Source organism: Emydura macquarii, unplaced genomic scaffold (assembly GCF_026122565.2).
Source record: "Emydura macquarii macquarii isolate MOO-44397 ecotype Brisbane River unplaced genomic scaffold, CSIRO-AGI_Emac_v2 contig_561, whole genome shotgun sequence".
In the NCBI taxonomy this organism is placed as follows: domain Eukaryota; kingdom Metazoa; phylum Chordata; order Testudines; family Chelidae; genus Emydura; species Emydura macquarii.
In genome coordinates this window covers 12759462-12776609 of record NW_027130698.1, presented here as the reverse complement: position 1 = coordinate 12776609, position 17148 = coordinate 12759462, and the positions used below count along the sequence as shown (strand labels likewise).

Here is a 17148-nt window from a genome sequence, read left to right as displayed (position 1 = left end):
ATAGTGCAAAAATATTTTATGTTAGTTGTATTACATGGCCTTCCAAAAGTTTCTACCTTTCCAAATGTAATATTCATTTTTTTAATCAGGACAAACAAAATAGAGGCTAAGGTGAAATTAAGTTTATAATTAAAGTGACCACTTTCTCTTAGAATGCGTTATATAGAACAGTGAACATTTTTTCATAATGTTGAGCATAATTTATGTAACCTGGTTCACTCTCATTTATTTTATATAAATATATATTATCTATATCTATATCTATATATGTAATATTTGTGTGGATATTTTAATTAGAAGTAATTAGGGCTATGGTTAATAGGCCCAGAGGCTATGACTATTTGCATTATTCCTACAGCTAAAGAATAATGCACCATATCTGGGAATAACACACTAGCATAATCAGAATGCTACCTTTGGAATATTGGTTAACAGTAGCAAATCAGCAAAAAGTGTTTTAACTCTAATAATTGTGACTCAGAAGCTAATCAACACAAGAAGAGCTGGAGGTGCTTTTATCTAGCACTTAGAGGAGATTTTGGCTGTAAAACTATCAGATTTCTGCACATGCCCATTATTTATATCCATCCTTACAGCTGGATCAGCTTTTCCAGCTACCTATCCATTTGCTGGTTTTCCATTCCTTTAGTCAGCGGCCATGCAGTCTTCAAAGATGGTGGAGTGATAAGAGTGTAGCTAATTCACATCTAAAATGTCATTACAAAATAAATAATAAATGACCAATTCTAGGCTCAAAAAGGGAGCAGGTAGAAAAGGGATGAGAATGGCACACTACTGTGAAGCATTGTTCCATATGGATCAATAGAACTTCATTAGGTCCGCAGCGCTCACTGCTAGAAATCCAGTTGGTATCAGCATGAGATCCCTTAAGGAAGCAGCTGTAAAAGTCTAAATTCTGCTGCAGTCTCTTAGAAGGTCCAATCCTGCTCTCACTGAAGTCGATGACAAAGCTTCCATTAATCTCGAGAACAGACTCATATAGAGGCAAGAAGGGTGGAAGGGAATTAATATATTTCCATATAAGTCCATCTGGGAGATGGAAGGGTGACTACTGGATGTACTGATTGCCATATGTGGGGTCGGGAAGGAATTTTCCCCCAGGGCAGATAGGCAGAGACCCTGGGAGTTTTCACCTTCCTCTGCAGCGTGGGGCATTGGTCACTTGCTAGAGGATTCTCTTTACTTGAAGTCTTTAAACCGTTATTTGAGACTTCAGTAACTCAGCCAAAGTTAGGGGTCTATTACAGGCAGTGGCGTACCGAAGGTCTCCGGTGCCCAGGGGCCAAGCCTACACTCCCCAGGCTTCATGGTCCCCACTCCCGTGCAGGGCAGGAGGGATCCCGGTGCCGCCCACCAGCTGCCTCGGGGTGAGGGGGGGTCTGTACCTGCAGGGGTGTGTATGTGAAGCACGGGGGGGTGCAAATGCAGGCTTGGCTCCGCAGTCCCCCCACTCCCCACACTTACCTATCGCTCGGTGCCTGCCTCTCCCACTGCAGACCCACAGCCTGGCGCTGGCTTGGATGGGGCGGCCTCACACATCCCCGACCTGGAGAGGGGGCTGGGCCGGCCCCTCATGATGCACGGGGGGGGGGAGGTGCTGAAGGGCACCCCTCAGAGCCTCCTGCGCCCCCCACCCATCATGAGGGGCTGGTTCAGTGCGTCCCCCCACCACGCACTTGTCCGCTGCTCCAGCCCTGCAGCCCAGCGCCGGCTCAGACGGGGGTGGCCTCACCCCTGGGCCTGGGTGGGGGCTGGACTGGCCCTTCATGACGTCGGAGGGGAGCGCAGGAGCAGAAGCGGGAGCAGCCGCCCCACACCTCCTGCACCCTCCACCCAACATGAAGGGCTGGCCCGGCAGCTTGCACTTATCAGCCTTTCCAGCCCAGTCTGGCACCAGCTGGGATGGGGCCGCCTCACGCCCCATCCTGGGGGAGTCACTGGGTCGGCGCTTCACGAAGGGTGGGGGGTGCAGGAAGCTGAGGGGCAGCACGTCGTGAAGGGCCTGCCTGAACCCCCACCCCAGGCTGGGGGGTGAGGTCGCCCCATCTGAGCTGGCGCCAGGCTGCGGCACTGGAGCGGCAGGAAAATGCACGCTGGGCCAGCCCTTCACAGAGGGTGGGGAGGGGCCGCAGGAGGTTCTGCGCCCCTCAGAGTCTCCTGCGCTCCCTGCCTCCTGTGCGTCATGAAGGTCCGACCCAGCGACCCCCACAGACTGGTGCCCGGGAGCCTGGCCCCCCCTCACAGTATGCCACTGATTACAGGAATGGGTGGGTGAGGTTCTGTGGCCTGTGTTGTGCAGGAGATCAGACTAGATGATCATAATGGTCCCTTTCGATCTTAAAGTCTTTGAGTCTATGAGAATGTGAATAATCATTTAAGTGTAACTTATGAACTGGAATATACATTATAGTGCATATTTGAGATCTGTGCAATATGTCCTTCTTTCAGTAAAGATTAGATGAAATTAGTAGATGTTCCACACACACATAGGGACATTTTTTTATCTTTTGTCCCAGGTTTGCATTTTTCCTTTTATGTTATTTACCACTGCCCTTTTTGCCACAGAACTTTTCATAATAATTACAGTCCACCATAAATTTAATAGACAAGGAAACTATTTTTTCTTGGAGATTGGTGATTAACTGCTTGACACACTGAAAAAAAAAATCAAGCTTAAAGCTATTATTGATCTGTCCCCATACTGTCAGAGAAGCAAATAATTTCAAAGACAACATTTTTAAAAGCAGTTCCTGAGGATTTAGCTGAATTATTTCCTTTAACACTAAATGGAGTCTTGTGGCTTAAATGAGTGCCACTTTGACAATTAACTTGAGATGTTCTTTGAGAGGTTAAGAACATGAGTGAATGAAACAAATGGGAAAGAGTGAAGTTTAAATTCTGTGAACTCTTTCCGAGTATACACAGGCAGAATCATTGGTTTTGTATCCTCCAGCTACTTTCAAGTTTCTCGGCATTCAGAAGTATTGGGCCTGATTTTCCTCCATCTTGCATCTTATGTAGTCATTCACACCCATGTGAAATGGATGTAAAATGCTACCAAATGCACAAAAGATACTGCTGAAACTAAACCTATTAAACATGGATGAAGTCAACTGTCTCTTGATTTATACAATCTGAGTGCTTATATGGGAAGCAAAATAAGTTACCAGAAAAAGTCTGAACTACTGTTACTCCAGGGAAACGAATTTCCTCAAACACAGAAGTATAAATTATAATGTATATAACAGCAAAAGGTGTGGAAATGATGTCCCTTACAATTTTTAAAAGGAGATCGGGGGGGGGAAATGTGAAATTATTTTAGCTTCTTAATACCAAATACAAATATTTACATATAGTGCATTTATCTGTTGAAGAAAAAAGAAACCTGCAAAAAAGAGAATGAATTATAAAAGAGGTAGGAGAGCAGATGAAAGGAGAAAAAGTCTGTTAACTAAATGGACATTCTGAAAAACAAAAGTAACTAAATCTTATAAATTTTTAATTCTGACTTGAAAGGGACTGTTAGTGGTGCTGAATGCAAACAGGCAAACATTACGTAAAGTCAAGGAGACCTTGAAAAGCGTAAGAAAACAGCATTCATTTACAAGTCCTGTGAAGTCTACCAAATATCTGGATCATATCCAGGACAAGAGAAAACATTCACAAGATGGACCTTTCTTAGAAATTAAGTGATGGAATCACAAACTCTATCCCCCACATCAGCAGAAGACATTAGCTACAGAAGAGCTACAGAAGAGATCCCGTGGAGGTAATCCATACTCGGTCTGTCAATTCAGGGTCAGCAAAGATAACTTGAAGAGGTTCTTGAGACTGAAGAATGAGCAGTTGAGGGCTAAACATGATTAAACTTGGATAAAGCAGAAACTACAGTTATCCGTCGAAGAGGAAATATATTTGAAGCATCAGCCATGAATGATCAGTGTTTGACAACAGACAAGGCCAACCAGAGTGATTATTGCCTACAAAAGGCATATCATAACAACCAACAAAGCCCCCATTTTCTATAAAGCTACAACATTTTGCCCAAGGGCTAAATAAAGTATTTCAAACTATTCCAGGTAACTTGGAAGTTCTAGATGATCCCCTTAGACTTTTCTTAAGAAAAAAAAAAAACCCTCACAATTTTAGGAATGCAAGAGGTGCAACAGCACTTTGAGCCAAAAAAAATGTGTTTACTTATTTCATTGCCAAACACTTTGTTGTATTAGCCCATTTTTCTTGGTTTATCAGACAAAAGAACAAAAAAAAAAAAAAAAAAAGGCAACTGTAGAAAGCACAGAATTTAACATAAAAAAAGTAATAACCAAGAAGAAAAGTCTGTAAGGAAGCTGATGTTGCCAGAAAATTGTAATAGAACTAGTTTCCAATGCTGACTGAAGTGGACTTCTACAAAGTTGGTTGAACTGACAAGGGACTCATTGCTAGGAATCAGCTATATATAAGAGAAACAGACAGTAAAACAGGAGGAGGTAGAAAAGGAACACTCTTCTGTTAACTCAGAAGAAGATTCTACATAACTCAGCTTTCCTCATTTATGGATTCCATATAGGCGAATGCAACAAATTAATATGTATCACTGTAAGAATGCATCTGTGGCATGCCCCATTCCAGCTTGGTTCACTGTTCTAACATGGACTTCAGTGGAAGTAGCATTAGGTCCCTGATTGGTAGTCTAAATAAAATAAACTTGAAACCCACTGACTGTATGAATATAAAAGTTTAAGTATTATATATGGCTGGTGGAATTCCCCACCCAAGTTATATGTTTTCAGTGAATGCTGATTCAGGAACTATGCCTATGTCTATAATGGCATTTTTAAATATTGGTGCAGACATGGGCTTGAGTGGCAAAGTTCCAATTTAGAATCCAAACTTTCCCAAGCACCAGGGGGGCATTGGATCAGAATTCTGCAGAAATAGATGCACAAGTTGTGAAGTTTGGATTCTCCAAAGTTTAGTACACAGGAAGGGGCAGATAAGTGGGGGTGGTGTGTTTGTAGGGGTAGGGGTTTGAGTGCGTTAGTTTATATGTGAAGACTTGGGCCTTCACTTTCTGGGTGCACATTCTTGCCAAGCAAAAGTATATGCACTTGTGGGGGATGGGGTTTACATGTACAAAATCTATTTGTCCAGCTGGGATTTTTGCATGGAGATTCTGTCACCTACATACATGGTTGATTGAATCTATCATCTGCTGGCATAACTGTTAGTGCTGGAAAAGTGTGCATGCAGGTGCACAGTACATGGGGATTTGGTTGGGTTGATCTCTTAATAAAAAGCAGGCCCCAATATTTAAATTCATGTCATTAGAGTGTGTGTTCTCAACCTGGATTATTTTCTGGCACACAAATGTGATAAAGTGGATTTCATGTTATCACTACACGAAAGGTGCATGCCAAGTTTTCTGATGTTTGATTAATGGCCTGGCTTTATCCCGAGGAGTTGGTAATTCTCAAAGTGCTTCATGAATAAGTGGAAAGCCAGCAAATTAATAAGATTGTTTCCATAGAAATGGATTCTGTCCTGCCAACTCTGGAAAATATGAGAGTCTGGCACTGTGCCAGCAATTAAGATTGTTTTGGTTCCGTTTGTTCATTTATTTTAAATTGTATTATTTGGGATTTTTAGCAGCAATACTCATACTAGCTCTTCTTTTCTCAAAAATGACTTATAGTTCTTAGAGAATGATATATGACTGCTCAATGTACCCTATAAAAGAATCAAGTGAATGAAAAAATCTGGTGGAAAACAAGGCCATCTTGATGCACTTCGGCATTTCTGTAGCCCTGAGGAATACTTTCTATCCTTGTAGCCTGCAATAACAGAAGAAAAGCGTAGGTGAGAAATTCAGTAAGACATGTGATGACATGATGATATATGATTCTAGAGAACCTTACACCAGAATTTAGTCCTGAAATATAACAGAAATGGAATAATGTTCATTCGTGTTTGATAACAAAAAGTGAGGAATTCAGCTTCTTCAGTTGTGTGTTAAGGGTACTAATTTCAGGGATCTGGGGCATCATATGGGTTGTATTTCTTGTGCCATAGATATACAATGCTTGTTTTAACCGACTCTCATCTCCTTTTTGTTCTTGTGATAATAAGTAGGCAAAATCCTATCAGATGTTTAGTTCACCAAGTCCATCCCAACAGTCTGTACAGAAAACTGCACTAGGTTTACATATACACAATCTATTTGCCCACCTGGACAAATTCTAAATATTGTAATTCCCCAAGTGTATAATGTCCTGCCATATCTTTTCTCTATCTTTAGACCAGTTGTCTTTGTTTGTCTAACTCACTATCTTTAATGCTGGTGAAAATTGAAAAGGAAAATGTGATTTACTGATTGTGATCTGGATAAATGAGATTCCCAGATACTCAGGCTATTCATGCACTCCCCAAAAGACAAGCACTTACCTACCTACCTGACTGGCCCTTATTACCTTTCAAGTTTGTGTATGACTATGTTTTAGCTGTTTTATTTATAATGTTGTCAAGTCTAGTTTATTATATTTGTTATTGCTTGCTGTGCTGAAAAGATTGTTTTTTTCTGATTCTACTGTCCTTGTGGGGCCTGTAGGAAAATTAATATTGCTTCCCAGAAGTTGAACAAAAATAGTAAGGGCCAGATTTCTACTGGCAGTTACCTTGACGTAAATTTAGAGTCACTTCCATTACTTCGCTGTTGTATATACACACTGAATTTGACACTGCATGTTTAAATTTTAACAAAGAAGAATACTAATGTAATTTAATTTCTGTTAGATTTGCCAATGGGTAATGGGTCGCAGCCTTTACCCATGATGTTGAGAAAATGGTACTTTGTATATTTCACAGCTTTAATACACAGGCATTGCTGAATGCGTTTTTCAAAGAAAAAATGTGTTTTTCAAAGAAAAAGGACAAGATATTTCCACAAAGCAAATGATCCTTTGAAAGTGAATGGGTGCTGAAGACTTCTCGCATCCTTCTAGCAGTTACAAAGTTTGTTAGCTTACGTACACTGTGAAGTTATGAATAGAGCTAGGCTATCTCTGTTATGATGCCTATAAGAAATTAGTTTGTCACCAACAGCAGAGTTGAAGGAGGTGGATGGGGATATTTGACACTAACTTTATTTATTTAATGTATATACAATTGCAAGCATATATTAGTATACTACATACAAACATACTTTGTTAACAAAACATAACAAAATCAGGCACTCAGATGATCGGAGATGACTGGATTAAGATTGCCTGTTCATCTTTAATTTGCCACCTTTGTTCATGTGCCTTATGAAACAAGGTGAAATCTTGGCCCCATTGGAGTCAATTGCACAACTCCCATTGACTTCTATGGGGCTAGGATTTCACACAGTCTTTCATTACATGACCATATACTATTTATTTCACAGGTGCCCTGCCTCATTCAATGACAAGGATATATGATGCTCACTAAATGGGTGACTATTCATTTCTACTTTTTATCCTCATCATGAAATGCCCAGCCTTGTTTACTGCACACCATCTAAACCCTGCACTAAGTACAAAATTATCAGTTTCCTCATGAGCTTTTCTATTCTGCTCTGAACATAGTGCCTGACTGCTTCACAAACATTAAAGAATTGATGCCCACATCACCCTTGTGAGATGAGGGGCTATATTATTGTCTTCCCTGTTTTATAGAAGAACAAATGAGGCACCAAGACATTAAAGCTAAAATTGTCAAAAGTGCTCACTAATTTTAAGTGCACACTTTGAAACACCTAGGGCCTAATTTTTCATTTAATATAGTATTTTTCTAGAACTTTATATCTTCAAAGCACAGTTACAATGGCAAGATCAACCTTTATCCTGGCATTTTCTAACTTTTGAGTACTTGACTATGCAACTTTAATGTTATTTTAACATTTTTAATGCAATTTGTTTTGATTTTTTTTTTAAAGTACAATAAAACCCTGAAATACTATCAAGTGAAACCATATTGGAAACCATAGGGATCATCTGCAGGACTGAGATCATTAGATCCACAGCATAATCCTCTCTACCTAAAGAAGTAAGAGGTAGCAGCAGAAGACTGTTATTTTCTATGTGGTCCAGCCACTAGGGGGCGATAAGACACACATTTTCCCAGTGGTTTTCACAGCTCTTTGTTAGACAATAGAGCAGAGGTTCTCCAACTATGGGGTGGGCCTTCCAAGGGAGGTGCGGGGATGTGCGTTTTTTTTTTTTTTTTCTTTTTAAAAGCTCTGGCTATCAGCCCCAGGTGGCTGGCGCTTGTGCAGAAAGGCAGTGCACACCCAGGAGGCAGGGATAAAGGGAACAGCCAGAGCCTCACCGCCCCAGGGCTGACAGCTGGAACCCCGCCACCTGGGCTCTCCTCACCCCCACCGCCCTCAATTCCTCACCCGGAGGCAGCACAGCCTCAGTCTTTCCTTCCCTCTACCCCCAATCCCTCATCTGGAGGCAGCAGGGCTCTGGATGTCAGCCCCGGGGAGGCAGCAGCACTACAGAAGTAAGGGTGGCAACAGGATGCTGAGTCTGATATTGACGAATATCACTTTTCACATTGCCATCCCTACTTCTGTGCTGCTGCTGGGGTGCTGCTGCTTTCAGCGCTGGGTGCTTGGCCAGCAGCTGCTGCTCTCCATTCTGCCTTCAGAGCTGGGTGGCGATATATGCACTTGGGGAGGTGTGTGTATGTGGGGGGGGGGGCAATAAACAACTACAGACACAAAGGAGGGAGGCCGATCAAATACGTTGGAGAGCCACCGCAGTAATGTTGAGACTCTGGAATCCTGGGTTCAGTTTCAGTTCCGGAGGGGAGGGTGCTTTATAACCCTTCTCTCCTATTCCCCCAGTCTTACGCTGTTCCCTTCTGCTTCTATCCACACTCCCGCTTGTTTCCTACCCAGCCCTTAATCAGCCCCTGTCTCTGTCCCCATTTGTTCCTATCCTTCTCCTACCTGCAGCAGCTCCTGTCTCTTTCTTCCTTTGCTATTATTCTAACTCCATTCAGGTCCTGTTCCACCCCAGCTCATGGTCTCTGTTCCCCTCCTCGCCTGCCCACAACCCCAACCACCTCTTGCTCCTGTCCTTGGCTCTGCATTCCTCTGCATTTGAGTGAGGCTGTTTCCTTCTTTTCATCTGCATTGCCAGAGCACCAGCAGCAGGAGCACGCAGAGTACAGGAGAGGCCATCTCTCCCTGATTGTAATTCTGGTGTCTGTCACCACAGCAGGACCAAACAGCCTGGAGGAGCAATTGCAGGAAAAGGCGCAAACCCCTGAAGCCCTGGGCTGGCATATGCTCAGTTGCACTGTAGATATAGCGCATGCACAGTGCATTAAATCAGGAGCATATTCCTATCCCTGTACATCTACTATGCATTGAACATGCTCCATCCCCATATATATCCTATGCTCAGTGCATATGGAATCTTTAGAGAATAATGCTGCCAGCCCCTAACACACCTCTACTCAGCACAGTGGTGCTGGAACTTGGGGTGCCACCGCATCCCCTGGCTTGAAGTAGTAATGACAAACTCCAAAAATACATGATTTCCATCATCAGTACCCCCACTATAAAGAGTCTTCCAGCATCCCTGACTGGGCATGTGCAAAATGCAATTTTCAGAGCCTTATAATTGGGCCAAATTTGGGCAGATTTTAACAGGGACCCTGTATGTGCCACATTTGTTACAGAAAACCTAGTTGAGGAATGATGTAAAGAGTTATAAATATTGAATTTAGGGTTATTTTCTGTTTCTATATCCATTCCCCTGTAAAGTCAAACACCTTATTTACTGGAGTCCAATTCTAACTTGACATGGCTCAGAGAATGCTACGGAAAACTATTAAAAGTGCTTAAGATGAATTTTAAAGCTTGCTAACTCAGATCCTCCCAGAGCCCGAAGCAAGCGCTGTGTGTTCTGTTACAAAGCTGAAACCTCCTGTTCCAATAGTATACCATTCCTGTTTTTAGCTCTGCAGAGTCATGAGGTAAGAAAATTTAAATCTGCAATATTTTATGTATTAAAAAACAATCTATAACTAACTCAGGGCTGACTCTCACAAAACCTGGGGTTTAGGCAGGTAGAATTATGTAGGAAATTTCATATCTGAATGGGAAAGGATGAAGCATTTAACTGGTGGGTTGATTTTAAGAAACTGAATGTCTGAAATGGCTCCAGTGTTTAATAAACCCCGAACACATGGATTACTGGCCAGATGTGCATAAGAGACACCACTATTATCATATATCTCTGCAAACAATGTATCACATGAATATTGTATGTGGAGTATGTCTCTGTGTGCATAAGTACAGAGCATAAATTAGTCATAAACCCACAGAAAGTTTGATTCATGGGTGACTGCTGTTTGAGCCAAGTGTGGAAGTGCAGACGTGCTGCTGCTTAAGAAAGGGCATAATTTCACTTACATGCAAAAACTATTTTACGGAAAGTGGGCTCCTTATTACTAAGTTAATAGAAAAATTCCACTTGAACTTTGCAAATTTTTTTCTATTATAGTAACATTACAGATCTCTGTTTAGTGAAATATGAGTGCTAAAAACCTTCTAACAATTTCCCAGCTGAACTTAAATTCCATTCTAAGAATAGCCACATGTTATTTTGAAAGAAGATGGGATGCTTAATTCCTACAAATGCACAGACCAGGGTGATTCATGGTTGAGTAGCAGCTGCAACACTAACAGCGATAATGCTAGGTGCAGCATTCTGGAAGACCTGATTTTGGGAATGGCTTCATGCTAGACACCTGAGATGAAATCCTGGCCTCATTGAACTCAATGGGAGTTTTGCCATTTATTTCAAAGTGGCCAAAATTTCATCCATGACCTCATGGATATTAGAAGTGAGCGAACCCACTTTACTCTAAAATGTATTGACACCATCTGAATCTCTTGGATCTTCAAAGCAGGCCAAAGGGATCTGCAAGATTTCCAATATGCCCTGTGTCCACCAAGAGCAATACTATGAAAATAGCTACTTTGCTCTTATACAAATTCTGGTTTTGGATCTGGTCAAAAGAAATAAGTTTAACAATGACATTTTTCTCTGACCACTGTTGGAGACAGTATTCTGCATTAGATAGACCATTGGTCTCATTCGGTATGGAAAGTCCAACAGCAAGCTCTTATTCAGGGTTTTTGTTTTTACTATTACAATCTGGCTTTTGCTTATAGAGTAACAGTGGTCTATAGTTATTGTCACACAAACACCTTTCCTTAACAGCAGGGTGGAAGTATTTTAGAACTTTTCAAATATAATTTGGCTGGGTGGAACTTCAAAATTCAATGAAACATGAACTAAAAACTGCAATGTGTACCACCAGGTTCATTGTGACCCAACCGCCTCATACAATCTCCCTACATTTAACCAAATATATAACAACCAAGATACTTCTCACCTCTTACAGTGGGTCAATGTCTTCCTAGTCTGTAAGCAGCATAAAATAATGACAAAGTGAGTTATTATCAGGATCTAACTTCCACTATAGGCATAACTTGTGACTTATATACCCCTTGGTTTTATTTCTCTGGAACTGCGTTATTGTTTAGTCAGCGAAATGAAAAATGTGTCCTATAATTTTACGGTTCAGAGCCATACATTCTCAGCACTGACACAGTTGAAAACATTATGTGGAATAATGCTGTTTTGCAGGGGGGAAAAGAGGGTCTAATTAGACTCCTCTTAAAATGTTACATTCATCCTTGTTAATCAAGAATTTGGAGCTCTTTGGGAAATATCAGGGGAGGTTTATATTGGTTTTGATGGCCTATCTGATTAGATGAAAACAAACACATTCTCAAGTCTATCATCTGTAGCTTTAACAACAACACAGTAATATGGTTCATAGGCAGGGCAGGGCAGACTGAAGAATGTAGGAATGCAGCTGTTCTGCCAGGGGTTATTGGTAGAAACAAGGGAAGGATCCCTCTTAAACCTAAAAAAGATCAGCAACTTGAACCCCCTCATCCCCAGAATTTCTGAGATTATTGAACACCGTCTGTGGGCATGCTTAATCAGCAATACTTCCCCACCCACAAGCACTAAGCCTGCATATGAGATGAGGGAAACTTGATTGAAGTGAAAAGGAACACAGTGTCCACCTGGGAAAACACAGTAATGCTATATCTAAATGAATGTTAAGTAAAACACTGCTCGCTCCACAGTAACTTGGGTAGTAGTCCGTTAGCTTGGTTCCCCACCTACCAGTGTGAACGTCCAACAGGCAAGTGTCTATTACTACATCACTTCTCCCTTCCACATCTGCTAAACCCAATTCATGGTTTGGTGTCCGTGGGTAGCCATAGTCCCAGAGTCCTGAGGTTTGCACAGGCAGATCTATCTCCAGTCCCTGGGGAAGTGCTGCCTGGGTCTGTCCTGAGGCTCCATTACTTAACCCAGATATCATGATTTCAGCTTTATTTAGTAGCTGGTTAGAAAGGGGCCTCACTGCAATTCACTCAGCTCTGCTGCTGTCTCTAAGGCATGAGTAAAGAACTCTTTCTGTATTGCACCCCCTTGTGGGCCCACCTGCTTCATGGCCCATTCCAAAGTCCTCAGTCTAAATCACCTCTCGTAGTAAGTCCCTTCAACAGCACAGAATCCTCTGGAGAGAAGAAACAGTGGCATATAGAACTCTTGAACAGAGCTCTTACCATTATGGTCTACGTCTTGCCATGAGATAGGAGCCTTTCCCTCCTGTCGTGGATCAGTTCTATTACCCAACCATTTCTGAACTCGTGTACCGTTATGGTGGTTCCAAAGCATCACTATAATAATTCTGAGTGGAAAACTGGTGCAAATGAAGCTCTCTGTAGCTGTATGTCCTCCTGCTCATTCACAGATGGGAAGAGAGAACTCCTTCCCCTCTGGAGCTTGGCCATCAACCTAGATTTCTGGGTATATATCTTATGCAGATGAAGCAGCTCTGTGGCCGTTCTTCCCACTGTTTCACCAACAGGTGGAAGTAGAGAGCTCCCTCTACAGCTTCTGGCTACAGAGCTTACAGGAAAGGGATTTGTGAGCCAAATCTTCTGGTGCATTAAGCCAACTTTGTGCTGCTACCCTGCTGGAAAGCTGCCCTAAACCCTGTTTAATTACCACCGGCGGATTCCCCTCCAGCACTGGGTGATCCTTGCCTGGCACAGAGCCACTGTGACAGCTTCTCCACCGTAACTGCGCTCACTGCACCACGTGCATGGTGTGTGGCCCTGGTAAAAGGGGAATAACAGAGCTATCCTTGTGCCCAGTAATGCCCGGTGCCATATCAGCCCCTCTGCTGCTGCTGTTGTTGTTTGGCGCCCACATAAGCCTGAAGACACAGTGCAGAGCAGGCCCAGGATTAGGGAAGCACAGAAGGTGCGCCTCCACCACCCCCTGACATCCTAGACTTGTGCTGAGCAATGGCTAGTGGGACCCCAGGATCTGTCCTGCACCTCATTTTGGTCAGGGACAAGTCTTTCACTTGTCTCCCAACTTCTTAGAGCAGCTGTTATTCTCAATTCCTTCCACGCTGCTCACGAGGTAACTTCAGAATTTCAAGATGGTTGTTTTTGAAGAAACAAACAGAGAGGCCAGTTGGGGATCTGAGTCAGATTACCCACTCCCATGGAGGAGAAATCAGCAAGGCTGGACCAGAGGGGCAGGACACCTCCGAGAGGAGATGTGGAGTCTCTTGCCAAATAATCCCACAAGGGATTTGAGGCCCTGTGGAATTCAGATACCGTGAGGGTTCCCAGCACAGGAAAGAACCTTCCAGATCTGTGAATCCTGCCTCTGCTGCCATCCGTCACCACTCCCAATGTGACTCCAATCAGAGCCATGGTACTGTTGGCTGGTTCCCCTCATGATTTGTCCATGGAGGAGACCCAGAGCAGTATTAATTCCTTCTCTGGCTCCGCTTCATTGGAATCGTTGCAGCAAGTGGCAGACAGAAGCCTATCTCATGTTCACCATCATCCTTCCTTTATCCCTGGCTTAAAAGCCCACAGAGCATCTATGAAGGAGCATCCAAATGCTTCATGGAGTGAGGAAGCACTGCCTTATTTTCAGGGCATGACCATACATTAATAAACACAGGACAATCTTCATTTCCACGACAAATTCTTCATTCTCTTCTTGCAATGTTTAACCCACATAGTTCGGCTTCTTTTATGTCTGATCAATTAAGACAGCTTAATCCTTTACACTCATGCAGGAAAGAGACTGTCCTTTCCTCATGGAACTTGCCTCATACACTTGGGTGAGATTCTTCTCTCTGTTGGAACTTATCTCTTTGTCCAGCCCAATGTTGAGAACAATGCTTGGTGGTGGTCTGTGAAGTGCAGATGAGATGACAGGATTCCTCACCAATGTGGTCATTTTCAGCCTCCTTTCATAGCTTTCATAGGACTTGATTTCCAGATCTGGCAGATTTTTAAAGTCTCTCCAGCTTTAGGATTTTACTCCAGTCATTTATTCTCTTCAGTCTCATTTCACTAGTTTGTTTCCACCAGAGAGATTCTCTTGCCAGCTGCTTCGCCCCTGTTAATTCAAAGCATGTGATCTGTCCAGTCAGTGCCAGCCAAATGCCTCTTAGCTGCAAATCATTCTCAGAACAAGAGCAACACTGAAAAATATTGGGCCCAATTTTCCTCTCACCCTTTGTAGCCCCATTTGAGTTACACTTGTGAAAAAGTGGTGTGTGAAGAGAATCAAGCATACCTTATCCTGTTCTAGAAGCCCTTCCAATCTCAATATCTTCACTTCTTTTCTCATTTTGCTGTTAGTCTAAACAGCTAGTTACACAGGGAGAGAATCGTATAATTATCTCACCACTTAACAAATGAAAGAGATACGTCAATTTGTTCCGATAACCAAACAGCAATGGACATGAATCTTTCGTTCAAAGTGTCTCCTCTCCGAGTATTAGTATTATGACTACACCGCAGTACAATCTCACGTCCCAATATGTACTTACACTGCTACTATAACCACATACAAGAGATTTTCAGTGAAAATGCTGCTCTGCAAAGTGCGCTGTAAGAATTCCCTCTACAGCATGAAGGAATGCAGGGCTGATTCTTTCAGAATGAGGCAATTCAAGTCTCCTCCGCTCCTGTGTCTCTGGAGCCCATTGCTACAATTGGCTTCTCTGGAGACAATGCTTCTGTGTTTCAAAGATTTTGGCAGGAAGGGAAGGATAGAAATGACTTGTACCTTAGGCCAAGTGATCATGATTTCCCTCTCCATCTCCATTATTTTTTAAAGCAGTTTATACTCCCCAATATATATCATCTTCAGCTCCAAATTCCCAGTGGGTGGATTTTTGGTAGGCCATAAATACAGCTGCAGAGCTAACTCAAGATGCTCTTGGGTGTAATTTAAAATGAAGAAACCTGGTGCTGCATACTGAGAGTATGGCCCAGCCATTAATTTTTAAATATAGATCTATTTTTCTGTCTGCATAAGGAAAACAATCTCCTGATGTTAGAGTCCAGAGACAACCCTTCCAGACTCTGGAAGATATATTTAACAATGACTGAGTGTGTTACCTCATAAGCATGCACTCTTACTTTAAGACTTGCTGTCCCTTTGTCATTATATAATACTTCCTTAAAATGATTGCAGTGCAACCCTAAAGCAAGTTTATTGACCCATGCCTACAATAAAAGTCTGTCTTAAAAAAGGCTCAGTATGCCTTAGAGTATGCAAAATTAATCCCTTAACAGTTGGGGAGGAATGTGGTTTGAAGTCTCATCATTCTTGGACACAGGGTGCTCGGATTTGCTTGAAAAAACCCAACTCACATCGGAGAATGAAATACATTTCTTGAATTAGTTTAATGATTCATGGCTTATGATTTCACTACACATAATACTAGTGACTGGCAGCATAAATGGGAACAAGAGACACAAACTATTTCTTCCTTTATTCCACTGAATTCTGCTTAGTTTCTCAAATGTTTTGGGGGGGTCAGGATGAACTCACCAACCTTGCAAATTTTACATTTAATGTAATCTCAGCACTGCTTTACTGGCTTTTAGGAAACCACTCTATCTTTGCAAAGAATAAACATAGCAGAACATATTCTGTTTTCACTGACACCAGCGTAAATCTGGAGCATCTCCACTGATTCCAATGGACTCCACCAGGCACTGACTCTAGATTGATGAAGATATAACAGCAAAATCTGGTTTACTTGTAAAAGTAACCACCAATGGACTTACAAGATACTTTCCTGACCAATTGCACTTTGAGCAAAGACATTAAGAAATGGGTATCATTCTTTAACACAGCGTTCGAGAGACTCGGCTTGTCTACACTTACAGCATTGCAGCGGCACAGCTGCATAGTGCTTAGTGAAGATGCTATGTACGCCGACGCCAAAGCTTCTCCCTTTGGCGTAGGTACTCCACTTCTCTGAGAGGTTGGGAGCTATGTGACGTGAGAAGCCCTCCCATCCACATAGCGCAGTCTAAACCAGAAGTTTGGTCAGTATAATTGCGTTGTTGAGGGGTGTGGGTTTTCCACATCCCTGAGCAACGTAATTATATCAACATAAGTTTGTAATGTAGATTACATCAGCATTATTACAGCCACAGTCTGTTATTCAAGAAAGCAGCCCCATTAGAACACATCAATGTTTTGCTCTAAGGCATAAGCACATTATAAGAAATAAAACAAAGCCTGTTTTACATTTCAACATAGACAGTTGTTATTTGGAAATCATGATATGAACAACAAGGATTGATTACGATCTCAGTTCCACTAATATAAATCAGGAGCCATACCACCAAAGCCAGCTGAGACATTCTGCTTTCATATTGGTGTATTTCCACTGACTTCAAGGCATTGTAAGTGAAATCAGAATCAGACCTTAAGATTATTAATGTGTCAAATTTACAGTAAAATAACCACATTGATTTTCAGTGTAATGCAGCTGAGACCTCATCACTATTATTATCATTTATTAATTTATTTGAATTATTGTACCTAAAAACTCAAGTCATGAATCAGGCCCCCATTGTGCTAGGTGCTGCATAAACCTTGACAGCAGGCTTTCAGCTATCTATTCAGACATCTCTGATATCACATGGCATCAACTGGAATT

The 17148-nt window shown here is 42.1% G+C and overlaps 1 protein-coding gene across 4 annotated transcripts in view; it reads right to left on the bottom strand.

The window, feature by feature from the left end:
- CDH13 (cadherin 13) overlaps positions 1-17148 on the bottom strand; it is a 689068-nt gene that overhangs the window by 54999 nt on the left and 616921 nt on the right. Inside the window, exon 12 of one of the 4 annotated variants that reach the window (XM_067540164.1) lies at positions 5388-5855. The exons of the other annotated variants lie outside the window; for them this stretch is intronic. Within the exon in view, the coding sequence (XP_067396265.1) occupies positions 5843-5855 (13 nt within the window). The 3' untranslated portion in view covers positions 5388-5842. Of the gene's footprint in view, positions 1-5387; positions 5856-17148 lie in introns of those variants that run through there. 4 annotated transcript variants of the gene reach the window in all.